The sequence below is a fragment of the Camellia sinensis genome, chromosome 1, assembly GCF_055761805.1.
Source record: "Camellia sinensis isolate YWXY chromosome 1, ASM5576180v1, whole genome shotgun sequence".
NCBI classification, from domain to species: Eukaryota; Viridiplantae; Streptophyta; class Magnoliopsida; order Ericales; family Theaceae; genus Camellia; species Camellia sinensis.
In genome coordinates this window covers 201578253-201605234 of record NC_138961.1, presented here as the reverse complement: position 1 = coordinate 201605234, position 26982 = coordinate 201578253, and the positions used below count along the sequence as shown (strand labels likewise).

The 26982-nt window shown below is 37.5% G+C and overlaps 2 protein-coding genes and 1 pseudogene across 3 annotated transcripts in view; 2 read left to right on the top strand and 1 right to left on the bottom strand.

Annotated features, from left to right (window-relative positions):
* The window catches only part of LOC114297953 (protein MICRORCHIDIA 2), a 28394-nt gene extending 20868 nt beyond the window's left edge, over nt 1–7526 (top strand). The window contains exons 15-18 of one of the 2 annotated variants that reach the window (XM_028242428.2): nt 5154–5352; nt 6552–6640; nt 7071–7113; nt 7225–7526. In XM_028242428.2, the coding sequence (XP_028098229.2) occupies nt 5154–5352; nt 6552–6640; nt 7071–7113; nt 7225–7323 (430 nt within the window). In that variant the 3' untranslated portion in view covers nt 7324–7526. The remainder of the gene's footprint in view (nt 1–5153; nt 5353–6551; nt 6641–7070; nt 7114–7224) is intronic. The other variant, XM_082892767.1, reaches the window with a different exon arrangement.
* A 15278-nt stretch (nt 7527–22804) lies between these two features.
* LOC145822271 (uncharacterized) lies at nt 22805–23209 on the bottom strand. Its single transcript, XM_082918894.1, has one exon. It carries the CDS (start codon nt 23207–23209, stop codon nt 22805–22807), a length of 405 nt encoding a protein of 134 aa, XP_082775020.1.
* Nucleotides 23210–26037: 2828 nt separating this feature from the next.
* Nucleotides 26038–26664, top strand: LOC114297936 (COP9 signalosome complex subunit 6a pseudogene; annotated as a pseudogene).
* The last annotated feature ends 318 nt before the right edge of the window (nt 26665–26982 follow it).

The following is a 26982-nucleotide window of genomic DNA, read 5'->3' as shown; positions in this document are numbered from 1 at the left end:
CTAGTAGAGTGACTTCCAATGGGGAGGACTTTGTGGCTCATGCACCCAATAATAGTTTGGATACCACTAATAGACTGCTTCCACTTGTGGCTAACGAGGGAGATCATAGGACAGAATTTTCTAAGGGGACATCTCGGGATCATGGGCTAGGAGTTACAGATGTTTCAGTAACTAATGTTGATGAGACTGAGCACTGGTTGAAAAAGATGAGTAAATACGTGTCTTTTCCATTGGAGGAAGGGGATGTACCTCATTTTGTGCACTTGCTTGACAATCTTGGATTGTCCTTAGTAAAGAATAACGGGGTTCAAGTCTAGGTCCAAGAAGAGGGAGTTTGTATCTAAGGGGGGTAAATCTCAAAGAAGTTCGGGAAATAGAAAAGGGTGGAGGGAGTTGAGGAATCTTGCGAGTGGCATTAATTATGAGGGTAGGGATAAAGAGGTTAAGGGTGGTCTAGGTGCTCAATGAAGATTTTGAGTTGGAATGTTAGAAGACTACGGTCCTATAGAAAGAGGGCGGTAATAAAAGATTTTTTGAAAGTTCATCAGCCAGATATTGTCATGTTCCAGGAGACTAAATGCGAGGAGTGTGATAGGTCTTTTATTAGGAGTATTTGGGGGACTCGATTTAAAAAGTGGGTTGTGTTACCTTCTAGTGGGAGATCGGGGGGTATTTTAATTATGTGGGATGACAGAATTGTATCGGAGTGTGAAATACTATTGGGGGTTTTTTCATTGTCTATTAAGTTTCGAAATCGAGATAATAGTGAGTGGTGGTTATCAGGAGTTTATGGCCCCAATAGATCTAGGGATCGACGGGATTGGTGGGAGGAGTTGGGGGGTTTACTTGGGCTTTGTGCTCCTAATTGGTGTGTGGGCGGTGACTTCAATGTGGTTAGGCTCGTGTCTGAAAAGCTTAACGGGGTGTCTTCAAACGGAAGTATGAGGGTTTTTGATTCTTTCATCCGGGAGGGTGCATTGATTGATCTTCCTTTGAGTAATGCTAGATTCACCTGGTCCAATCTTCAAGAAAATCTTGTGTGTAGTAGATTGGATAGGTTCCTTCATACCTTGGGGTGGAAAGAGTTGTTTCCCGACATTAGACAAGAGGGACCTAGGGTTGTGTCTGATCATTGCCCGGTGATTTTTGAGAGTTGCCCCTTTAAATGGGGTCCTTGTCCCTTTAGGTTTGAGAATGCGTGGTTAGAGGATCGTTCTTTTAAGGGCTATTTTAAGGACTGGTGGGAGAATTGTAGGCCCCAGGGGTGGGAGGGTTTCAAATTCATGCGTAAGCTGAAAGCGGTTAAGGAGAATTTGAGAGGTTGGAAGCATGAAGTCTTTGGTGATTCAGCTAATTTAAAGGCGAAGTTAGTGAGAGGTATTGAGGAGTTGAATGCAAAGGAAGTTGGGGAGGGTTTATCTAGGGCTTTGAGGGACGAAAGAAACATGCTTCGAATGAGACTAGAAGAGACAGTTTTTAGGGACCAGATTTTTTGGGGGCAAAGGGCTAAATTGAAATGGGCAAAGGAGGGTGATATAAATTCTAGATTTTTTCATCGTGTGGCATCAGGGAAGAGGCAAAAAAACCTTATTAAGTGTTTGGAGGTTGAGCAAGGGTTAGTGGTGAATAGGGAAGAACAAATTGTGAATGAAATTTTAAAATTTTACTCGAACCTCTACTCTGATGGAGGTGTGGATAGGCTAGGGATTGAAGGCCTAGATTGGGCCCCAATTAGTGCCTCTTCAGCTAGATGGCTTGAGAGGCCCTTTGATGAGTGCGAGGTGCGTTAGGCTGTGTTTGATTGTGAGAGAGATAAGGCTCCAGGCCCGGACGGTTTTTCAATGGCATTGTTCCAAGAGTGTTGGGATATAGTGAAAGGTGATTTAATGAGAGTATTTGGTGAATTTTTCGAGAGTGGGGAGGTTAACCTTTGTACCAACGCATCCTTCATTTGCCTTATTCCCAAGAAAGAGAAATCGGTGAAGATTGGGGATTTTAGGCCCATTAGCTTGGTTACATCGCTTTACAAAATTTTGGGGAAGGTTCTTTCCAAAAGAATTAGAGTTGTCCTTGGGGAAACGATTTCTCCTTCACAAGGAGCCTTCGTGCATGGAAGGCAAATTTTGGATGTGGTTCTAGTGGCCAATGAGGTTGTGGAGGAATATAGAGCTTTGCATAAGGAGGGGGTTCTTTTCAAGGTAGACTTTAAGAAAGCATATGATCATGTGGATTGGAGCTTTCTGGATTTTGTTTTGGAAAGGAAAGGTTTTGGTTTTAGGTGGAGGAAGTGGGTTTGGGGGTGTGTGTCTTCGTGTAATATGTCGGTTATTGTGAACGGAAAAGCGGGGAATTCTTTTCATGCATCTCGGGGTTTAAGGTAAGGAGACCCATTATCACCTTTTTTATTTATTGTAGTGGTTGATGTGTTGGGGAGGTTACTTGATATTGCTGAGGAAAATGGGGTTCTTGAGGGGTTTGTGGTGGGTAGAGATAGGATTAGTGTGACTCACTTGCAGTTTGCAGATGATACTTTATTTTTCTCTGCTAAGGAGGAAGGTAAGATACGTAATCTACTTATGCTTTTAAAGATCTTTGAAGTTGTATCTGGCCTTAAGGTTAATTTTTCTAAGAGCAGTGTTGTGGGAATTAATCTTGAGTGTAGTTACGAGCGTCGTTTGGCAGACATGTTGGGTTGTCCCATTGAGAGGTTCCCTCTTAAGTATTTGGGACTTCCATTGGGTGGTAATCCTAGAACAGAGGCCTTTTGGGATCCAGTCCTCGTTAAGATTGGGAAAAGATTGGAGGGCTGGAAACGAGCATTGTCAAAGGGTGGGAGATACACTTTGGTACAGTCAGTGTTGAGTTGTGTTCCTATTTATTTTTTGTCCCTTTTCAAGATACCGGTCCGTTTTGCAAGGCAAATTGAGAAACTTTTGAGAGATTTCCTTTGGGAAGGGTGTGATGAGGGCAAGCGGGATCATTTAGTTAGATGGGAGGTTGTTTCTCTTCCTCGTCGTAAAGGGGGTCTTGCTATTGGGAACATTGTTACTAGAAACATTGCCCTCTTAAGCAAATGGTTGTGGAGATTTCCCGAGGAAAGCGAGTCCTTATGGGGTTCTATCATTAAAAGCAAGTATGAAATTTAGGCTAGTGGTAGAGATTCTATTGTGGTTAGTAGGGGCAGTTGTCGTTCTCCTTGGAAGTCTATCTCTCGGTTGTATCCAATTGTGTCTCGGTTTTTCTCTATGAAAGTGGGTGATGGGGCTAGTATACGTTTTTGGGAGGATGTTTGGGTAGGGGATACATCTTTTGATAAAGCTTTTCCACTTTTATATCGATTGGTTCAAGCTCAAAATGTTTCAATTGAGTCGGTGGCATGTTCTCATGTGGCACCAATATCTTGGAATTTCAACTTCCTTAGGAATCTTAGTGATAGGGAGTCTCTTGAGTTGACATCTTTGTTGACGTTGGTTGGTGGGGTTTCCTCAGCATCATATCCTGATAAAAGGGTGTGGAATATCAACTCTTCAGGGGTTTTTTCTTGTAAATCCTTGTTTGATAATCTCATTGATAAGTCATCCGTTCCTCTGTTTCCTCTTCACATGAAAATTTGGAAAGCGGGTGTCCCTCACAAAGTAAAGTTCTTCATGTGGTCCTTAGCTCATAGAGGTGTTATGACCAATGATCTATTCCAAAGGAGGAGGCCAAATCACCATCTTTGCCCTCAATGGTGTGTGATGTGCAAGAGGAGTTCGGAATCAGCGAATCACCTCTTTCTCCATTGCTCGGTGGCTATTCAGTTATGGCAGCGTCTATTTGGCTTGTGTGATGTTAAATGGGTTGCTCCACGGGATTGCACACACATGCTTCTTGTTAAGTTTGATGGGTTCGGCGGATCTAAGCGAGCCAAGTCATTATGGTCTTGTATTGTTTGTGCTATTTTCTGGATCATATGGCTGGAGAGAAATGCACGGATCTTTGATGGAAAGGAGGCTGATACAGATTCGTTGTGGGATAGGGCTGGATTTTTGGCATCTTTTTGGGCCTTTGTGTCTCCTCCTTTTAGGGGAATCCATCTTTTCTTGATTTCTAGGGATTGGGCTGCTGTTTGTAACCCTTAGTGTTTGGGTTTGCTTGTTTTTTCTCTTTTTATGATGGCTGTGTTTTACTTTCATCATGTTCCTTTTCTCTGTATGAGGATTTCTCGTCCTCCTTTCTTTCTTCTTTTATAAATAAATTTCGTTGTTGTTTCAAAAAAAAAAAATGATGTTAAACAGTCGTTTATATGAAAAATTTAAACTAAGTTGATTTCACATGGTTTAATTGGTAAGACATTGTCTTCATAGTAAAAGAGGTGTCCAAATCCGACCAACCATAAAATTATTCAAAAATCATATATTCTCAAATGTTTAAAAAATAAACCTAGAAACCCTAAATAGAGTAGAATAAAAAGAAAGGGTAAGTGGAAACCCCTCATTTTAGAACCTAAAACATTTTAAGCAGTGCGTATACTTATTCTTCAAAATAAAATTGTGGAACCTTCAGGTTTGACCGACTTGACTTGTGTTATATTAAATTATGTTTATTCCGCTAAAAGTTACAAACTACACCTTAATTATTGAGCATATTGATAGACTTGCGATAAGATATATTTCTGTGTGCACGTTTGCGTCTGTGACCCCATCTAAGGCTAGCTCTCCCTGTTTACATGCGCAATGTGAACAGTAGCAAAATCGTTTGTTACTAACAATTGGGATGTGTTAAATGATGTCGTGTGTATAACCTATAATATACCATCCTGGATGTGTGTTTATTCGCCTTTCCTAAAACCATTCATGACATAGGCATTATATTTATAGCATGTTCTCTCACTACATGCTTACATGTCAAATTGATGGAGGCGTTAATATTGCCTTCGTTCTTTCAGTAAGGGTCCTCATGTGAGACTAAATAGCATTTGTTTATCATGTTTGATGGAATCTCTCTTGACTATCATGCTCTTCTATCGTTTTTCTTTCATGTTTAAAGTATTGTTATAACTTCTTTGCTGTTATCATGGATACAGAAGATTTTAATCAGATGTCCAGTGTTTTAACATTCAGGTGATGAGTTGCAACAGAGTTTCACACAAAAGGTTTTTTTTGATAATACAGGAAAGGCCACTGTCACTTAATAGGATACCAGCCTATTGATCCCAGTTTGCGTAATATACAGAAGGAAAGCCCTGTCCAAACTCCTGTTGGACATATGGCTAATGTACCGAAGCAGTTGGCAAATGATCGTACCATTGGAATTTCAGGGAATGCACAAAAGGAAATGCAGCGAGATCATCCTATTATTGGTCTTGCAGCTGTAAGTGAAAAAACATCCCTGCATCATTATCAAATTTATTATTATTATTATTAATAAATTTAAGGGCTGTTGTAACACAATCTATTTCAAGGCATGAAGCTGCTAAACATGAGCAAAGTAGAAAAACTAGACCTGGTTAAATTTCCTACCATTGTCAAAACGCTGAGTCCTAAGCAGTGGCCTTGTTTATATCCCTGGCACAAGGTCATGTTGTGTGCAATTTGTCATTATGAGTATATGTTCTAATGCTATTATAATTAATGATGATGATATTGTTCACATCAGGGTTTTGCTATGGGCCGTTGTTACATAACAGGATTTTGGCCTTCTGATAACTGATATATCGGTCAATACAGTCCATTACTCCTCGATACTGGCCAATATATGACTGTATTGGCAAGACCGATATATTCTGATACCGTTATTCAAACCATGGTTCACATGTTTAAACAGTTTGTTTCTTAGTCCAAATTTTGTGCTGTTGACTGCTAACACGATTTCCGATCTTCATGTTAAGTTGCCAATTTTTCCAAAAGCCTAAGCTATTGAGCCCAACAATGTATATCGACCTATCTAACACCCTCCCTCACATGCAACCCCGTCTTGCATGTGGAGAGACAAACAGATAACGAAACAGAAGGAGAATCAAACAGCCAAACAAAGAGGGAGAAACCAAACAGGGACATGCCAACGGAGAGACTTGAAACCAAAACCTTTCTCAACCAGAGCTCTGATACTAGGTTAAGTCAAAAAAAATTCCAAAAGCCTAAGCTGCTGGGAAATGGGCCCAACAATGTATATCAAGCTATCTAACACTTGTAGAAATAACCCTTGATTGATTTTGTAGCATAGCAATTTGATTTTTTGATTTCAGGGCAGTCCCAAATCATTTGAAAATTGCACAATAATTAGGTCTTTCAGCAGAGAAACTGCCTTTGATTTGTAGGTTAAAAAAATTAAAGAAGATAACGAGAAACACAAACAATAGTCAAAAAATATAAATATACATCACCACCACTGAAAAAGTTTTTAATATTTCATTGCTTTCCCTAAATTAATTTTCTATTACTATTACTTTTTTCACAAAATACATGTAGTTTAGTTCTAAATTGTTATTGAGAGGGACTCCTGTTATAAGCAATATGCAAATGATATGAAAGATTATTTTGTTTGTTATTCATGGTTTATATGGAATGCAGGGGTCTGCTCTGGAAGTGGCATCTGTAGATATTTCAGGGCCCGCATCCATCGATCAGATATGCGAAGAGAACATCCAACTGTTCAGGAGGTAAATATCAAGCCATAAACTCAGCAGTCTGGAGATGTTCCAACACATGTCAATCATTGCTTTATAATCCGGGATAGGCTTCATTAAATCTCGAGTTCATTTGATTCCTCATAGGTTTCACTCTGGTAGTAAGGTTTAGAATAGCAGAAGAGGGCCATGTTTTTAAACACTTGCTGTATACAATATATCCGGAACACTGGAAAACGTGTTTAGCAAACTTCATCCCAGCATGAAGATCAAAAAACTTATGGAGTGACATTTTTGTGGTGCTGTGATTACAGTTTGAAAATGTTACTTGTAGACTTCTCAAAATAATCATGCAAGCATTATGTTAAACTCTTGTTAAAAAAATTTAAATTAGAAGAGGAGGCTGACGGGATGATCAAAATAATGTGACTGAATTGCATCTGATTAAGTCTTTTTCCTACAGGTGTGAAGAACATATCCAGAAGGAAAATAAGTTGAAACAGATGGTAGGTAAAGTTGTGTTTGCAGTACATATCTTCAAGCTTTAGACGTGATTGACTTTGCGTGTGAATCATTATAAACTGAATGATTTTATTTTTTTTGTTGGAATGAAATAGGTCAAAGATTTAGAGAAACAGGTGGAAGAAACCAAAAGGAAGTGTGCTCAACTCTCTGTGCATTTGGAAAGTAGGAGGAAGCAAAAAGTAATGCCATAGCCTGATAAACTACAGGAACATCATAAGGAAAAGTCTTGGTTGTAACTAGGGCAGGAGGTTTTAGATTTTACTTCTAATTTTGAAAAGTTTTAGGTTTTACATTGTTGATTCTTTGTTGATAGTAATGTACTATGTAGCACAAATGGATAACTAAAATGGAAAAAGGCTTCATTTCCAAAAGAAATATGGAGATTATATCCAAATGGTGATGTTCCTTCTATTCAGTTCTTGATTTCATCAAGCCCATGTTGCGAATGGAATTTCCAAAAGGAATTGTTTTTGCATTTGCTTTTGTCCTTATTTTCATTTTTTTTAATTACTGGTACTATTTCATATAGATTGTGGCCACGCTTTAATTATATTTGCTGGACTAATTTCAATGATGTTAAATTAAAATCCCTCTGGCCTTATTATATTGAGAGAATTATACCCCAGTGGAAGAAGAAATGTTTTTTACACAAACATGGAGAGGTACAATTATAATTTTTTCGGTAGTACTATATGCACTAATTAATGTACCAACTAGTGTTATGTCATTATTACTGGTCTAACTTATTATACAAATTACAAATATCTAAAACTTCTAAGATTATGTCACATCATTTGTTAGTATATTAATTAGTACATTAATTAGTACATATAGTATTATTTTAATTTTTTACTTGCACACCTCATTACAAAAATTATTTGCATCTCACATGTTTTTGTAAATTTTTTTTTTTCGTCTGTTTTATTGTTTTGAAATTCCCCTTATTATATTTTACCCGACAAAATATTTTTTTTAAAAAAAAACATTGCCTTCCCATGTCGGGGTTGAATGTGAGCTGAGTTTGATGGAATTTATTGTGCAAAGATGGTGAAAAATAAAATAAAGAAATGGTGCTGGTTGATTTGTCATTTCTGGACTAGATGGTGGAAAACAAATGATCTGTGACTTTCTTTGGATATGAAAGCTCTAGTGCACTTTAAGTCATGTTTGGATGAGAGGAATGAGAAAGAGAGAATCACACTTTTATTTTTCTATTTTCAAAAAGTTAAATCCTATTTATTCTTTTTATTTATTAGATGAACTCTAAAATAGTAATATTAGCAATCATATTTGTTAAACAAGAAAGCAATCCAAGAGGAGGTGAATTGGGTTACTAAAAAATTTGGTCCAAAAATAAGGTTCAAAAGATCTTAAGTAATTAAATGAAGCAGATAATCAATTGATTAACAGAAAGTGAAAAGAATAGGAAAGAAGAACTTAACACAAGGATATATAGTGGTTCGGCTCATCGGCCTACGTCCACTTCTCAAGAATCCTCCTTGAAAAATTTTTCACTATGAATCGATGCACCACCAAGCTTTTCCTAACTTGAGGTTATTTACAAAAGGACTTACTTCAATCTGTTAAGGATCTCACCCAACAAAATGCCTCACTTTACAAATGTTTCACTCAGAAACTAAGAAACTAGAAGAAGAGTTTCAACTGTCCTCTTTGACAATTACTATCTCTAAAAAGATGAATTATGAAAGTGTAAGCTCACAAGTAAGTTTTGGACTAACTTAGATCTGAAAATGAGAGATCACACAAGTGAAATCACAGAGATTGAAAATGATGCTCGGTATATGTAGTGTAGTTGCAGTCGTATGTTCTGTACTTTCAGATCTGGAAAAGATCCAGATTTATAGCCTCCATCTGACTTAACTCTTGAAAAAAAAAAAAACACACCCACGTGGGTTTGCTATTCGTTGGAGCTGGGCAAGGAAAAAGTTTCCAGCTATTGTGAGTGGAGCGTGGATGGTACAGGCTGTTTTCTGACCATTGGAGATGGAGCTTCCTCAAAGGAAGTGATGCCCATGCTTGGGATACAAAACTATGGTGGATGGATATAACGTTGTCTCCATGCTTTTTCTTTTTCTGATCTTGGGAGTGGTGTGAGTGAAAAATGTTTCCTCCATTAAGTCAGAGATTATTGTCCCAAAGTTCCTTTTGATTAGAATAGCATTTGTCTAATGATGATGTCACAGAGACCCTCTTTGAGTTAGAAGATGGCGGCTAGGTTTTTTGCAACCCAGACATAAAGGTGTCAACCCTTGTAGATTGGGTGTCGACCCTTTGCTCTGTCTTTTCTTTCCTGAGTTGATTTACATGTGTTCCTGGTGTCGACCCTTATCTCATTTGGTGTCGACCCTTGCGACTGAAGTGCATACTGTTTTTTGGTGTCGACCCTTGCTGTTACTGGTGTCGACCCTTGCATCTGGAACACTTAGTTATTTTTCCAGCTTCTCCCTGGTGTCGACCCCTGTTTTTTTGGTGTCGACCCTTTGTTCTGGAATACTTAACACTCTTGAGGATTATTCTAGTGTCAACCCTTGCTCTTCTGGTGTCGACCCTTAGACCTGTGTTAAACAAAGATAGAGTTTTGCAACCAAGAGCTAATGCTTATATTTTTGATATTCCAAAAGTTATTGAAACATAATATTCTAGAGTCCCAAAACAATTAGAATCATGAAGTACATATATTAATTTGAAAACTTCAAATAATCAGAAGAATAAAATATTCGTCACTAATCAAAATAAATAGAAACTCAAGTTTGAGTAACCTTGGGGCTAACAATGTCCCCCTTTTTAATGATGACAAATATTTAAAGTTTTCAAACTATATGCTTCAAAAGGAAAGTATGAAAGAAGTTTTTGAGAATGAAGGTTTTGAAAAAAATCAAAAACTCTTCCTATCAATAGGGCTTCATGACCAAAGCTATAACAACCCCGACCTCTAACTAACGTTAATCCGTGATTAATTATGCCTAATTAGTGATTAAGATGAAATTCTGAATTAAACTGCGTGTGTGTTGCATTGTTTATGTTTATATCTGTTAGGCGTAAGAAGATTTGTTCATGTTTTAGTTTCGATTTGCGAATTGAAAGCCTTATCGGCGTCCGAATCAGAAATTGACTTGATTTATCTGTTAATTGAGATTTATAGAAATTTATGGTAGGCTTAATTAAAATTCAGTTCGGAGTGATTAAATTTGATTAAAATAATGCCATTTGATTAGTTATGATAAATTACTACCTATAAGGCCACTTTGACACACCACTCATCTCCCTTCCTTGATTTTAAAGCACTTTGAGCCTATTCTAAGGGAAAAACGTAAGAGGAAGGAAGAATAGAGAGAGGTTAAGCTTAAATGAAGAATTGACTAGGAGATTGAAGCCAATTTGAAGCTTTGGGTTTGGATCACACTTGAAATCAACCTTAGGTAAGAACTATACTCTTAAGCCTTGTATTTGAGACATTAAGTATTTGAACTCAAGAAGGTTAGGTGGTCAATTAAGCTAAGATTGGAGAATTGAATCTCAATGCATACATGCATGTGTAATTCATGGCATTTGAGGTTGTTTTTCTAAGAAATTCTTGCATGCATGTCATAATCCAAGCTTTGTTTTAGAAATTCTTCATGTTCCATGTCATATTGTCATAGTTGATCATGTTTTCGAGTTGAACTTTGCATTTGGTCATGTTTTGAGAAACTTTGGTTCAAAGAATTGCATTCAAGTCATGTTCATGAATTATTCTTGAGTTTCAAGTTGAATGTTGCTCAATTGGCATACTTTTGGGCCATGATTTCTTGTTATGATCCTTTAAACATGTTGTTTCATGGGTTTCTAAGGCCTCGTTTGGAAACAGGCTAATTTAGTAACTTTTTGGCTATTTGGTTAAAATATGAGCTAAAAAAAACTAGTATGTTTAGGATGACTTTTTGACTTTTTATGAAAAGATGTGCAAAAAGTAGAGAGAAAAGAGAATCTTTGACTTTTTGGTATGGGTTGTTAGCTTTTTGGCTAATTTAGTAACTTTTTGACTTTTTGGCTAAAAAAGAGGGTTCCCAAGCGAGGCCTAAGTGTTTTCCAAAGTTTTGGGCCTAGAAATTGAGTTTGATGTATTTGAGGTTGAATTTGAGCTTGGTAATCAAATCCGGAAATTCCAAAAATTTGATCCACGCTCGAGCGAGGAACTTCACGCTCGAGCATGCACTCTGAGTACATGCACTTCCGCTTGAGCGTCGAGTGTTACGCTCGAGCGTGAAACGCATATACCCAGAAGTTTGTGTATTTTGCAGTTCGCTCGAGCGAGGGAATCCACACTCGAGCGAGGCTCTAAGTCTCACACTCGAGCGGAGGTCGAGCGTCTATCGAGCGTGAAAATCTTACATCCAACACTTTTCAAAAGTTTGCAATCCGCTCGAGCGGGGAAAGTCACGCTCGAGCGGAGCTTCCTTGTCTGCATATCCACTCGAGCGAGCAAAGTCACGCTCGAGCGTGGACCTTATTTTCAGTAGGTTTTGAAAAATGTTTTCCAATACACCTTTGCATCCTCATTTCATCCTAGGCATTCCTAGGCTATGTTTAAGACTCCGTAATGAGGATTAAAGGCTAGAAACGCACTTTGACCAACGAAATAAGTTATGTACAATTCGAGCATGTGTTTTGGGTGTGTTTCTGTTATATGTCGTGTAGGTCACGTGCCGTATACTATCTGACTAGGTCTGCTCTGTCTGTCTGCCTTGAAGCCAACTGTGAGTAATAACTTAGTAAAGTTATGTTCAACTGTATTTACTTTCTGTGTGATGAATTAAGATTTGTTTTCTGAAATGATATGTCTGTATAATGAATGATTGTCCAATTTCTAATTATGTATTCGTGGCTTCCTTAGCATCATGCGATATGTGTTAGCTGTTACCCGGTATCGGAGGTTCCATTATGGAACTTAATATGTCTGTACTCTGTTACCCGTACTGGAGGCTCCATCATGGGACTCAGCATGTTTATTCTCTGTTACCCGGATACGGAGGTTCCTTTATGGAACTGGTTATTTATAACCCCCATGTGTTCTACATTTGCTATGTATCTGTTCTATCAGCACTAATGGATGTACCACGTATGCTTAGGCAAGACTTATGACTTCTGTATATGATTTGGACAAGAAAATGAATATGAATTTGTCATGAAAACGAATTATGACTTCTGAATCTGTATGGACTCATTCATTGAAACCTTTACTCTGTTATTATTCACTGGGCTTCCGCTCACTATTTATATTATGTATGTAGGTGGGCCAGCACGTGACCAGGGCCAGAGTTAACGGCCCACGTTTCTGTTTTGTCAGCCAACTCTTGCGCCTCCCGAGGAGGTTTCTGTTGAAGTTCGGTTTTGTGGCTGTTTTTGTAATCTGTATTAGACTATGTTGTTACTAAGTTGTGGGCGAGATTTTTGTCCTGAACGCCTAAGTGTGTTGTGTATATATAACTTGTGTGTTGACTTTGTTCGCATTTTATAAAAAAGTTTCAAGCTTTACTATCTCATGTTTGTTATCACAGCTCATTGGACCTTATCTATTTTGTATTTTTGCTTCCGCAGCCCCTTATTATATGCTAATCTGTTATGAGGCCTTTGGTAATCCAAGGATTATTGGCCGGTTGCGACGCTAAACCTACAGGGGCGTGTTCGGGTCGTGACAAAAGCAAAGAGAGTGAGAAATGTGTATATATAGGTAATAAGATAACTTGATATAGAACAAGCTCCCCCTGTCAGCGTGCACTGAACCATTCAATTGTAAAATTAATTTTTGTTTATGTTTATTGAATGAAATCACGAGCTCTTTAAAAAAAAAAACAAGTTCCATAAGTTTCCACGAGCATGTGTATAAAAGACATAATAAATTATTACTTACTTATCGACATGTTTCATGTTAACAAGATTCATATAGCTTTGTAGAATATCCAAAACAACACCAAACATAATCTTTCCAACTGGTGTTACTAAAAGAAGTTTGTAAACAAGACATGTACAACCATGTATTTCATCTAATTGCTACCCTTGAGAGAGATACAAACTGTGCAACATATATATATAGTCAACCAACAACAAAAAGGATGAAGTAAGGAAAAAAATTTTAACACTATATTCTGAATGACACCAAAAATATTGACACAAATTTTTTTTAACCATTTGAGATATTCTTCTCCCCCTTTGTCATCAACAAAAAAAGTTACTTAGCTTCAGCGAAAAGGAGAAGGAGGGCGAGGCCAACGTGGGGCAACTTCGTGCCACCCTTGGGCAAACCATAGCATGAATTTGTAGATTTGCTCACCCAAATCGTCGTCCCAGCTAGGAATGGCAATAGGGCGGGGCGGGGCGGGGCCGGGAACTACCCTCCCTGTCCCCAAAAGTGTGAAAATCCCCGTCCCCGTCCCCGATCCCCGACGGGGAGCCCATCGGCCTCCCCGCCCCGGCCCCCGATCGGGTATCGGGTATTCCCGACCCCGCAAATTCCCCGAATTACTTTTTTCTTTTTCCTTTTTTGATCTGTAATCAATATTCAAACAAATAACATCCAATCCAATAACATCCTATTCAATAACATATTTTCAAACAAATAACATCCAAGCATATTTAGTAACATCTTATTCAAACAAATAATCAATTCATATTTTCAAATTAAAAAAATCTGTAAGCAAAAAGATGACAACATTTTTTCAACACATTCAGATGGCAACAAATCTGTAAACAATCTGTCAACATTTTTTCAACATATACAATTAATAAATTTAGAGGGAAAAAAAAAACAGAGCTCGAATCGAAACAACAGTGAACCCTAGATCGAAACAGAGGTTGAAATATGTATACACTCTAGATCGAAACAGAGATCGATCTATATATATAGCTCTAGATCGAAATCCCTAGAGAGAGATACCCTTTCAAAATCGGCGGTGAGATGAGGTGAGGGAGGATCGGCGGTGAGGGAGCAGAGAGAGTAGTAGCCCCGTCGTGTGTGTGTGTGTGTGTGTGTGTGTGTGAGAGAAAGAGAGAGAGAGAGGGAAGGCAAAACCCTACACAGCAGCGGCGGTGAGGGCGGATCGACGATGAGGTAGAATCGGCGGTGAGAGAAAGAGAGAGGGGGAGACGACACACCAAACACAGCGCCGAGCGAGAGAGCGAGAAAGGAGCAGCGGCGCCGTTTGTGTCTGTGTGTGTGCGTGAGAGACTGAGATGAGTGTGTTGTTTGTTGTGTTGTGTCAAACCCTAACAAACACACACATATGTATATACCAAGGGACATAAGAGTAATTTTGCATCGGGGGATAAACGGGGTGGGACCGGGGCCGGGTACGGTTCTTAGATAGCTATCTCTGTCCCCGGCCCGGATGTCATCGGGGATTCATTTTTTAATACCATCCCCGGCCCGTCGGGGGTATTTTTTGGGAAATAACCACTCAAATCGGGGTCAGGGGGTCAGGGGGTCGGGTCCCTGTCGGGCCGGGTTCAGATTGCCATCCCTAGTCCCAACGCTGCTGAAAAATTTGCCGAAATTCTTCGTTGGAGACTTTGATCCCGTAGATAACTATTACCATACTCTTAACACTTTCTTTATCAGCAGCAATGACTTGTTCTTGCTGCAGCTTCATGCGGTCAATGTCTTTTTGCATGGCAGTCTACTGAGTGACAAGTTGTAGAACCAAGGCGCTCAATTCATCAATCTTTTTTTCCATGGCAAAGGATGAGGAGGCATGGATAGTGTGAGAAGATGATGAGATGTTAGAGGTAGGGAGTGAAGTGGACCCTAGGTTTAGATTATTGAGCCTAGAGTTAATTGAAGCAATCCCATCAAAAAGGGGACCCTAAACCAAGGAATCAAGATAGTCGATTTTAAGAGATAGAGAGGAGAGATCAGAAGAAGATGGTGGAAAAGAGAGATTAGGAGAGGAGAAATGACGAGTGGAGGAATTGGGAAGGGAGGAACCAAGGGTAGAGAAACCAGGGGAAGAGAGACTAGGTTTCTTGGTTTTGGTCCAGATTCAATTGATAAGAGAGTATCCCATATTACGCAGAGTTTCAGCCCCATACCGAGAAGGATCTCGAGGGACTTTTTCTTCCCCCTTGAGGTCAATGTTGAAATGCTTGAAGAGTTTTGTGAAAATCATTCCAAAGGGAAGGGCCTGATTAGTTTGTTTGTGAGCCTGAATAATACAGTGAGTTACCAAAAAGCCAAAATCAATGAGGTAACCAATGGCTAGGCCCCAAATGAGAAACGTATGATCGTAAATGATGGCATCGAAACGGCCAGAATGGGGAGTGATGTTATGTGTGATGATGTGATGGAGTAGTCTCAGTTTGAGGGAAAGGTTTTTCCCAGAGACGGTGACATGATCATGTAACTCGGGGTTATTTGTGAGGAACCGAAGACCGATAAGATAAGAGTAATTGGGTAAGTGAAGAGTAGCAACAGTGGGTGTGACCCTTTCTCCGTCATTGGAAGTTTTTAAAATTGAGTTTATAATAGTGGGATTTAAAGTAAAGACACACCCTTGACAAAACAATCGAGGGTATGAGGAGCAGATTGGGTATCATAAGAGAGATTAGCAAAAAATTCCTTGATCAGTGTGGGGTAAATGACACAGTCAAGTTTTAACAAGGATGACCATTTTTGGTTGTCAAACCAAGTTTTTATAGGAATGGAATGCTTGTCAAAGAATGCAAGATCAATGGTTCTGCCAGAAATTACCTTTCGTCAATTGAAATCCTCGTTGAAGAAGGATCGAGCTTCATTGTTCTTAAAGTGTTGGACAAACGAAGAGGTAGCAGCAGCGGCTAAGGAGGTGGAGAAACGATGACGCTTTCTTGTTTAAACCGGAGGAGGATCTTGAGACTCCATGACGAAAAGAATGAGCGGTCGCTAAGAAGAGGGAATAGGATCGGAATGTGGATCACCGGAATAGGAAAAGGGAGTTAGGGCTAGGGATTTAATGGTGTCATAAGAGAGATAGAAAGGGTCGAAGAGTATATATATATATATATATTTATGAGGGTGTCGACCCTTGAAAAGAGAGGGGTCGACCTTTCGAATATGAAAGAATCACGCGGCAAGCCCTTAGGCAACGAACATGTGTCGACCCTTAGAAACTGGGGGTCGACACTAAAAAGTAGTGCCCTTAAAAACATCAGGTGTCGACACCTTCGAAGAGATGTGTTGACCCTGAAAAGGCAGTGAACCAAAAACTAAGTGGTGTCGACACCAGAGAAGACGAGTGTCGATCCTTGGTAATAAAAAGCGCAAGGCTGATTCACAGGGTGTCGACCCTATGGAGTAGGGGGTCGACCCTTAGGGGTCCCGAAGAGTAAAAAACAAAAAATGCAAATCACAACAAATTTCACAAGGAAGTATAATAATATATAGGAACCATCACATAGTAATATTTAACATGTCAAGCTCAGTTCGTATAAAGTAAAATTGTTCCTCATTGAAAGGCTTGGTAAACATATCGGCTAGTTGTTAGCTTGTAGGCTCAAATTCGAGTTCAATGTCACCTTTAAGTACATGATCTCGTAGAAAGTGGTGCCTTATTTCAATGTGTTTTGTGCGTGAGTGTTGTATGGGATTTTTTGAAAGATTAATGGCACTAGTGTTATCATATTTAATGGGAATGTGATCAAAGTGAAATCCAAAATCAAGAAGTTGTTGTTTCATCCAAAGTATTTGAGCACAACAACTAGCAGCGACAATATATTCTTCTTCAGCTGAAGATAAAGCCACTGAATTTTGTTTCTTACAAAACCATGAATTGAGTGAATTTCCAAGAAACTGACAAGTACCACTAGTTCTTTTTCAATCAAGTCTACATCCCGCAAAATAGGTGTCTGAGTAACTGTAAAGATCAAAAACATTTGTTTTAGGGTACCAAAGACCCCAAAGTGGAGTGCCAATGAGATATCTAAAAATGCGTTTCACTGCAGTGATGTATGATTCTTTTGAAGCTGATTGAAAACGAGCACATATACACACACTAAACATGATATCGGGTCTACTTGTTGTTAGATAGAGTAGAGAACCAATCATACCTCGATATTTCTTTTCGCCTATTGGTTTACCTTGTTCATCTTTGTCGATTTTAATTGATGTACTCGTAGAAGTTGCTGTAGGTTTGGACAAATCCATTTCAAATCTTTTGAGAAGATCTTTGATATATTTTGCTTGAGGTAGATGAATACCATCTTGGGTTTGTTTTATTTGCAATCCAAGAAAGTAAGTCAACTCTACCATCATACTCATTTCAAATTCCCCCTGCATATCCTTAGCAAATTCCTCGCACAAGAATTCATTAGTAGCTTCGAATATGATATCATCGACATAAATTTAAACAATGAGCATATCATCATTTTTGATTTTTATGAAAAGAGTAGTATCAATTTTTCCACGAAAAAACCTTTTTCAATAAGAAAATTACTCAAGCGTTCATACCAAGCTCTAAGAGCTTGTTTTAAACCATACAAAGCTTTGGAAAGTTTATAAACGTGGTCTGGGTGTTTGTGGTTTTCAAAACTGGGAGGTTGTTCAACATACACTTCCTCCGAAATATGACCATTTAAAAAGGCACTTTTCACATTCATTTGGTAAAGTTTAAAATTTCTAAAACAAACAAATGCAAGCAACATACGTATGGCTTCAAGGCGTGCAACAGGTGCAAATGTTTCGTCAAAATCAATACCCTCTTCTTGGTTATAACCTTGGGCTCCAAGTCTAGCTTTGTTTCAAATAACAACACTGGATTCATCCATTTTGTTTCAAAAGATCCATTTAGTTCCAATAATAGAATGTTCTTCAGGGCGGGGTGACAAATTCCAAACTTTATTTCTTTCAAACTGATTTAACTCTTCTTGCATAGCAAAAATCCAGTTTTCATTGAGTTCAGCCTCAAAAAAAGTTTTTTGTTCAATTTGAGAAACAAAAGCTAAATTACCAAAGATATTATTAATAGAAGAGCGAGTTCTTATTTCTTGTGTGGCGTTTCCTATAATGAGATATTTGGGATGACCATGAGCATACTTCCATTCTTTGTATAGATCATGTTCCTTTATGGGAAAGGCATATTCTTTTTGAAGATCTTCCATAAAGATTTCAATATTGGGTTTCAAAGAATGAAATTCATCATTTTCTGATAAATAAATGCCTTCAATTCTTGGATTTGAATCTACAGCATTATCAACAACAATATCCTTGGAAGCAAATGAATTAGATTCATCAAAAGCAACATGCATGGATTCTTCAACGAGTAAAGTTCTTTTATTAAAAACGCGATATGCTTTACTAGAATTTGCATAGCCAAGAAATACAACTTCATCAGATTTTGCGTCAAATTTTCTAAGATTCTCTTTATTGTTATTGAGTACAAAACTGTAACGCCCTCAAAATAATACATATAAACCAATCATTCTTGATACCCATAGACATAGGAGAAATAAACATATATTCATTTATCAGAGTATTCATTACCAAAAGTATTACATATTGACAACTAAAGTAAATGCCCTGCAGGCTTACAACTTTCCAAGTCAACACCTGGTCTCAACAAAAGAGAGTTTTAACTCTTAACACATTAAGCTCTTGGCTTGGATTACATGTAATACAAAAGAAAACTACAAAAATAAGCCTTCAGCTTATAAACCTCCCAAGCTACACCCTCGGAGGCGGCATATCACCTGTACCTGAAAATGATGTCCCATATAGGGTGAGCCAAAGCCCAGTAGAAATGTACTAAACCAAATATGAGAAATAACTAAAACATTAACATTTGATAAATGTTTAACTCATATAAACCAACATACATCTCTTCCATAACCAATTCATATTCACAACCACATTTCAATCCCTTTCCGTTTCATTATCCAAATCAATTCATAGATATGGTTCGTTGTTTATCCGAACAGTTCGAAATGAGACAACAACTCATACTACTAACACTTCAATCATAATCACTTTAAAATGAGACTACAACTCATATTATTAACACTTCAATACTTTAATTCATCTACATTATGCAAACGTAATTAAGATTTTGAGACCTTCACCCTGGACACTCCGGCCAACTTAGTTATCAATGGAGTTCATCCCTTATCTCCTCCCAAACAGGTTTGGAAGTACATCTCCTATCTCCTCCTAAACCATGGAGTACATCCTCTATCTCCTCCCAAACAAGATACATATGCAATGTATTTAAACGCTTATCATATACAATGATCAATTTAAAGCACATATACAATGTGTTAATCCCACCGTCATATTCAATGACATATTCTAATTGATTAGTTTCAATTTCCCTAATCATCATGCAATTCTATAACAATCATGACTATCCTCCACCGATAACCCAAAACAGTTATTTCTAAACAGGTAATAAATCTATCAAACAGATAAATTATTAACACTTCCATAGGTGAGTGATTAACTAATCCAACTACACCATTCAATCTCATAATTTCCCAATTTCATGATTTCCAACTCGATTTCATATTTCCACAAATTATCAAATTAATTATTTAAGTTCAATTAGGTCATTTTTTCCCTTTTCTCGAACATCAACTCTAAGGTTCAATTTCATCAATCCTACAACAATAACCCCATTATTCCAAGGTCTTACATATACATGGTACTTAACAATTGAAAACCCCTCTTTGTATATATTTCAAATCAAACCCTAACCTTCCAAAATTTCCATAACTCCACAATTTATACAAAATGACAAACGTTTATGTTAAAACCCATAAGAAGGAGTAGATCATCTCTACCTCAAATTTCGGAGCTCAAAGAAGAAGGAGAAAGAAACTCAAAGTGCTCAAAAGCCTAACTTTTTCAGATCAACACGAAGCCCACACCAACCTCTACCTTTCTTGCAAAGAGACTAGGGTAGAATACCACTAGAGCTAGGGGTATTTGTAGAGAGAATGTGTATGTAGAGAGAGAGTGTGTGCCGATCTAGGGTTTGAAAAGAAAAGAAGATCAAAAAGTGAAGTATAGAACTACTGTTGCGATCTGATATAAGCGAGGCTCGCTCGAGCGAATGAGTGGTCGCTCAAGTGACCAGAAACAACAAACACCTCGCTCAAGCGCAAGAAGCGTCACTTGAGCGAACAATGCGAAGCTTCAGGTCTACAACCCAGAAGCACGCTTCAGCGCAAGAGTACTCGCTCAAGCGAATATACACAACCTTTAGGTTCAAACTAGACGCAGACGCACGCTCGAGCGCAAGAGTGCTAGCTCGAGCCAAGAAACACGCCACTCAAATCTCGCTCGAGCGAAGGAACTAAAACACAAAGCTCACTCGAGCGAAGAAATCAAAAATCTGGGCAGCAACTATTTATTTCAAATCACAACCAACCTGTTACAAACCTGCCCAATACATCCCAAAACTCAAATACAAAGAATTAAAGGACGAAAATATGACAGAGACAACGACAAACATCCACGGAACCGAGTCCAGAATACAATAAACAATGGAGGAAAACCGGGATCGCTATTTACAACCAAATGCATGAAAGTGGCCAATGTTGGGTTTTCTACCTTTCCATAGTTCATATGGTGTTTTTCTTCAATATGGGTCTAATCATGGCACGATTAATAATATAGCAAACAGTATTGACGGCTTCTGCCCAAAAATATCTTGACAAATTATTTTCACAAAGCATAATACGAGCCATTTCCTCAAAAACTCTATTTTTTCTTTCTACCATACCATTTTGGTGAGGAGTTTGAGGAGCATAAAAATTATGATCAATGCCATGCTCATTACAAAATAGAATAAACTCATCATTATCAAATTCTCTACCATAATCACTTCTAATGGTACAAATAGTAAGACTAACCATATTTTGAATACGTTTACAAAGAACTGAAAAAGCAGAGTAAGTATCACTTTTGTGTGCCAAGAAAATCACCCAAGTAAATCTAATATAATCATCCACACAAACAAGACAGTAAAATTTTCCTCCAAGACTTAAGGATCTAGATGGTCCAAATAAGTCAATATGCAATATTTGAAGTGGTCTAGATGTGGAAATGATATTTTTGGATTTGAAAGAGACTTGTGTTTGTTTTCCTTGTTGACACACATCACAAAGTCTATCATTTTCAAAAATAATTTTTGGTAAGCCAACGACCAAGTCAAGTTTTGAAAGTTTTGAAAGCAAATCCATATGAGCATGTTTTAACCTCCTGTGCCACAACTATCCAGATTCATTTAAAGAAGATAAGCACTTAACATTATGATTTGAATCAAATGTATACACATTCTCATCCTTATGTCCAACAAAAAGCACTAAGTTATCAGTAGAATTTTTAATAGTGCAGTAGGACTTATCAAAAGAAACATGATTGCCTTTATCACACATTTGACTAATACTAAGCAAGTTATGCTTCAATCCTTCAACAAGCAATACATTCTCAATAATGGGTGAGGAAGTTTTACCGATACTGTCTTCACCTATGATCTTTCCCTTACTATTGTCTCCAAAGGTTACATGACCTCCTTCTTTGGATTTAAGAGTTGAGAACATTGCTCTATCGCCGGTCATGTGCCTTGAGCAAGCACTGTCAAGGTACCACCGGTTGTTGCTGAAATTTGACCTAAAGCATACCTGCAAGAATCAAATTTTTGTTGGCTTTTTGGTACCCATCTTTTCTTGGGTCCATGAGAGTTAGAAATTGAAGTGTTTTTGGGAACCCACTTCTTTTTCATTCTATTGAATGAGTCTCTCTTAGCAGGACATAAAAGAGAGATGTGGTCTTTTCTTCCACAGTAGTGGCATGTGTGATGAGAATGGTTAAATGATGCATATACAAAGGATTTTTGGGAAGTTGTTGCTTTCAAAAATGGTTTATAGCCAATCCTCATTCTTTCAAAGGTTTGAGTTTGACTTTTGAGAATTTTGTCTAAGGTATCTTTCCCTTGAGTAAATTTTGAAAGAACATTTTTTAAATCTTCTATGTTTTCATTTAAGACAACTTTCTCATTTTTCAAAATTTCATTTTCCTTTTGTAAAAATTCTTTTTCCTTTGAGAATTCTTTCTCATTTTCCATTGTCAAGACTTCGTTTTCTAAAGTATTGATTTTAGAAGTTAAGAATTCATTTTCTTGAGAGAAACTAAAAATCATTTTCTTTTGACAATTACTTTTCAAACTTAATTTTTTAAATTCATCATGCAATTTATTAAAAGCAGTTTGTAATTCATCAAAGGTAAATGAGTCATCATTTACCTCATCTTCAAGTGCCATTAAACATAGATTTGCGACTTCATTTTTGCAAATATCCGTCTCTAAGTCGCTGTCATCACTGTCTTCTCCCCATGCTGCAATCATGGCTTTCTTTTTATTCTTCTTGAATTGTTTTTTGAGCACTGGACATTCTAATTTGTAATGACCCGGCTTGTTACATTCATAGCAAATCACTTCAGATTTTTTATGACTTTCTCATTTTTGAAGATCTTTGTTGAAATCTTTTCTGAAAAACTTCCTTACACCTTGCTTCTTTTTTACAAATCTTTTAAATTTTTTTGGTAATGAAAGCCATCTCTTTATCTTCTTCTGAAGCATCTTCTTCTTTCTCTTGAGATTTTGTGGTGGACTTGAAAGCTATCCCTTTCTTCTTATTCTTGTCTTTTTCTTATTTTCTTTCTTGCATAATGATCTCATGGGTTATGAGAGATCCCATTAGCTCATCAAGACTTAATGTTGCTAAGTCTCTTGCTTCTGCCATTGTAATAACTTTGTTCTCCCAACTTTTTGGCAATGATCGAAGGACTTTGCTGACAATTTCTGCAATCGTGTAAGTCTTCCCAAGAGATTTAAGACTGTATATAATATCTGTAAAACGAGTGAACATTTGGGATATGTTTTCATCTGGTTTCATCTTGAAGAGCTTATAGTTATAAACAAGTAAGCTCACTCTAGATTCTTTAACTTGAGTGGTTTCCTCATGAGTTACAACAAATTTATCCCAAATTTCTTTTGCAGTGGTACAAGTGCATATTCTGTTAAACTCGGTAGCATTAAGTGCACAATACAACATATTAACAGCTTTGGCATTTAATTAAATATCTTTAGAGTCAGCACTAGTCCACTCACTCTCAAGTTTGGGTACTAGCAGACCATCTATGGTTTTTGTAGGTACCTTAGGACCCTCATATATGATTTTCCAAACTTCATAGTCAGTAGATTGAATGTGCATAATCATGCAGGTTTTCCAATAGTTAAAATTTGTTCCGTTGAAGAAGGGTGGTCTGTTTGAGGCTTGACCTTCAGGGAGAGAAAAACTAGGGCTTTCCATAGATCATTCTAAGACGGTTAAGTCACACTCCTAAAGACGTGGCTTTGATACCAATTGTTAAACAGGAAAGTAACCCAAGAGGGTGGTGAATTGGGTTACTAAAAAATTTAGTCCAAAAATAAGGTTCAAAAGATCTTAAGTAATTAAATGCAGCAGATAATCAATAGATTAACAGAAAGTAAAAAGAATAGGAAAGAAGAACTTAACATAAGGATATACAGTGGTTCGGCTCACTGGCCTACGTCCACTCCTCAAGAATCCTCCTTGAAAATTTCTTCACTATGAATCGATGCACCACCAAGCTTTTCCCAACTTGAGGTTATTTGCAAAAAGACTGACTTCAATCTGTTGAGGATCTCACCCAACAAAATGCCTCACTTTACAAATGTTTCACTCAGAAACTAAGAAACTAGAAGAAGAGGTTCAACTGTCCTCTTTAACAATTACTATCTCTCAAAAGATGGATTATGAAAGTGTAAGCTCACAAGTAAGTTTTGGACTAACTTAGATCTGAAAATGGGAGAACACACAAGTGAAATCACAGAGATTGAAAATGATACTCGGTATACTTGGTGTAGTTGCAGTCGTATGTTCTGTACTTTCAGATCTGGAAAAGATCTAGATTTATAGCCTCCATCTGACTTAACTCCTGAAAAAAAAAAAAAAAAACACACCCACGTGGGTTTACTATCGGTTGGAGCTGGGAAAGGAAATTTTTTTCAGCTGTTGTGAGTGGAGCGTGGATGGTACAGGCTGTTTTTCTGACCATTGGAGATGGAGCTTCCTCAAAGGAAGTGATGCCTATGCTTGGGATACAAAACTATGGTGGATGGATATAATGTTGTTTCCATGCTTTTTCTTTTTCTGATCTTGAGAGTGGTGTGAGTGGAGAATGTTTCCTCCATTAAGTCAGAGATTATTGTCCCAAAGTTCCTTTTGATTAGAATAACATTTGTCTTATGATGATGTCACAGAGACCCTCTTTGAGTTGGAAGATGGCGGCTAGGTTTTTTGCAACCCAGACATAAAGGTGTCGACCCCTGCAGATTGTGTGTCGACCCTTTGCTCTGTCTTTTCTTTCCTGAGTTGATTTACATGTGTTCCTGGTGTCGACCCTTATCTCATTTGGTGTCGACCCTTGCGGCTGAAGTGTATACTGTCTTTTGGTGTTGACCCTTGCTGCTGTTGGTGTCAACCCTTACATTTGGAGTGTATACTGCTTTTTGGTGTCGACCTTTGCTGTTGTTGGTGTCGACCCTTGCATCCGGAACACTTAGTTATTTTTCCAGCTTCTCCCTGGTGTCGACCCCTGCTTTTCTGGTGTCGACCCTCTGTTCTAGAACACTTAATACTCTTGAGGATTATTCTAGTGTTGACCCTTAGACCTGTGTTAGACAAAGATAGAGTTTTGCAACCAAGAGCTAATGCTTATATTTTTGATATCCCAAAATTTATTGAAACATAATATTCTAGAGTCCCAAAACAATTAGAATCATGAAGTACATATATTAATTTGAAAACTTCAAATAATCAGAAGAATAAAATATTCGTCACTAATCAAAATCAATAGAAACTCAAGTTTGAGTAACCTTGGGGCTAACAATATTTTAAATAGAAAATATCAAAAATATTATTTCACATATACTTTTATTCAATTTGGTATGATTACATAGGTTAAACTCCTAATGCAAATAACAAGTATAATTAATTGTCCATTAAATGAAATTATTCATATTAAATCTGTGTTATTGTATGGTGAAATTTGTATCGAAAAATAATAAAATGTGACACATCAATCACATGTATAGTTAATAAGTTATATTTGTTCTCTATTAAAATTAGAAGGGACAACACAGGGGTGATTCAATTGTGTCTATGAAGATGCTCCTCCATGAGATTATGAAGCTGTCTTTGAGGATGGCGTTGTGGTGGCCTATGTCTTTCAAATGGTGTTCGAGGGGAAGCAATGCAACGGCTTGTTGGACAGCTCAAGCTATGTTAAGAGGTTTTTTCCCTTTAGATTGGGTGGCTTGTTCTCTTGCACATCTTATTTCTTTTCTGTATTGTTTTTTGTTGTAATTTTTTTCTCTCATTCAACAAAAAAAGAAAAAAAGAAAAAGAAAAAAAAGTTGTATCGAAAACTCTACATTTTATATAAGATCTTGAAAATTTTTAATTCTACACACCATATTATCTCAATTCACACATTTGATTTTTTAAATCTTAATTCAAAAGTAATTTCCATATAAAATCATTGATTCAAAAAATAAAAATAAAAATATAGCTAAGCTAAATAATTTTATTCAAAAATTAATTTCCGTGCTAAATAAAAAATAATAATAATCGAAGGTTCTTCTTCCATTTTTAGTAATGGAAGAGAAATGGAAGAGATCCACAATATTATTTTTTTTAATGTTTAAGGTCTTTCAACCCACACTCATCTATTACAGAGAAATTTGATATTAAGAAAGTATTTTCCAATTTCTATATACTGGGAATCAATCAACCATAAAAAAGCAAAGTGAAGTCGGTCTGATATGATCTGATCATCGGAGGTAGGAGAGAGAAAAATGGCATCGTCATCGAGCAGCGAACTGACATTCAAGCTCTACCCACTCGTAATCCTCAACATCTCCGATCATTACACTTGTCTTAAGTTCCAATCACAACCACCTCGTTGGCGGCGAAGCAACCACTTCGCCTCCTCTGCCGATGGTCTTCGTCCAGAAGGGACACATGGTCAAAATCTTCAACAGCTTCGAGCTCCTCTCCGATCCCTCCACCCATTCTCTCGATCGACCCTTCCTCGAGAAAAAATAAGAACTTTATAGGAAAGTATTTCCCAATTTCTTTATATTGGGATAGTATTCAACTAGAAGTAAAACCCAAGAAGCAGATATGCAGATACATAAAGCTTTGATGGCTATTAATGAAAGCCTCGTGTATGTTTTTCTCAACCCTTCAATTAATCATGCACATAAGGATTTTCCAGTGACTATAAATGAAAGTGAGTTGCACGTTATAAATGGGATTCCGCAGCTTATTTTTGTCTGTTCATCTATACTATTGAGACAGTGGAAGCAGAACGAATCTCAGTTGACTATGTTGCCTACCTTAAACTAAATTTCTTTTATTTTGAGAGAATTTCTTTGGTTTGGAGAGAATTTCTATATGAAGCCCAGAGAAAATTTGACTAGAGAAATTTTTTGTGAACCAGAGTTTATCTAAACTAGAATTTCTCTGTGAATTCCAAAGAAAATTCGACCAGAGAAATTCTCTGTGAACCAAAATTTCTCTGTGAGTGATGTTCGATTGCTTGGATTGATGCTCATGATAAGTGATTTTCCTTAAGACCTTTGTTGATGGCAGTGAAGTATTTGCAAATATTTCCAGAGATCCGAAGATTGAAGTCAAGAATATGTCTTCTTCGTATCCGAATATTGAAATTTCAAATGTCATTGAAGACTTGGCCAAACAAGTTTTCTGGTTCTGAAGCTTATGGAATTAGTATCTAG

What these genes read in the sequence shown, in the direction of transcription:
- LOC145822271 (XM_082918894.1), bottom strand. Translation starts at nt 23,209, where the DNA reads ATGTTGTATTGTGCACTTAATGCTACCGAGTTTAACAGAATATGCACT.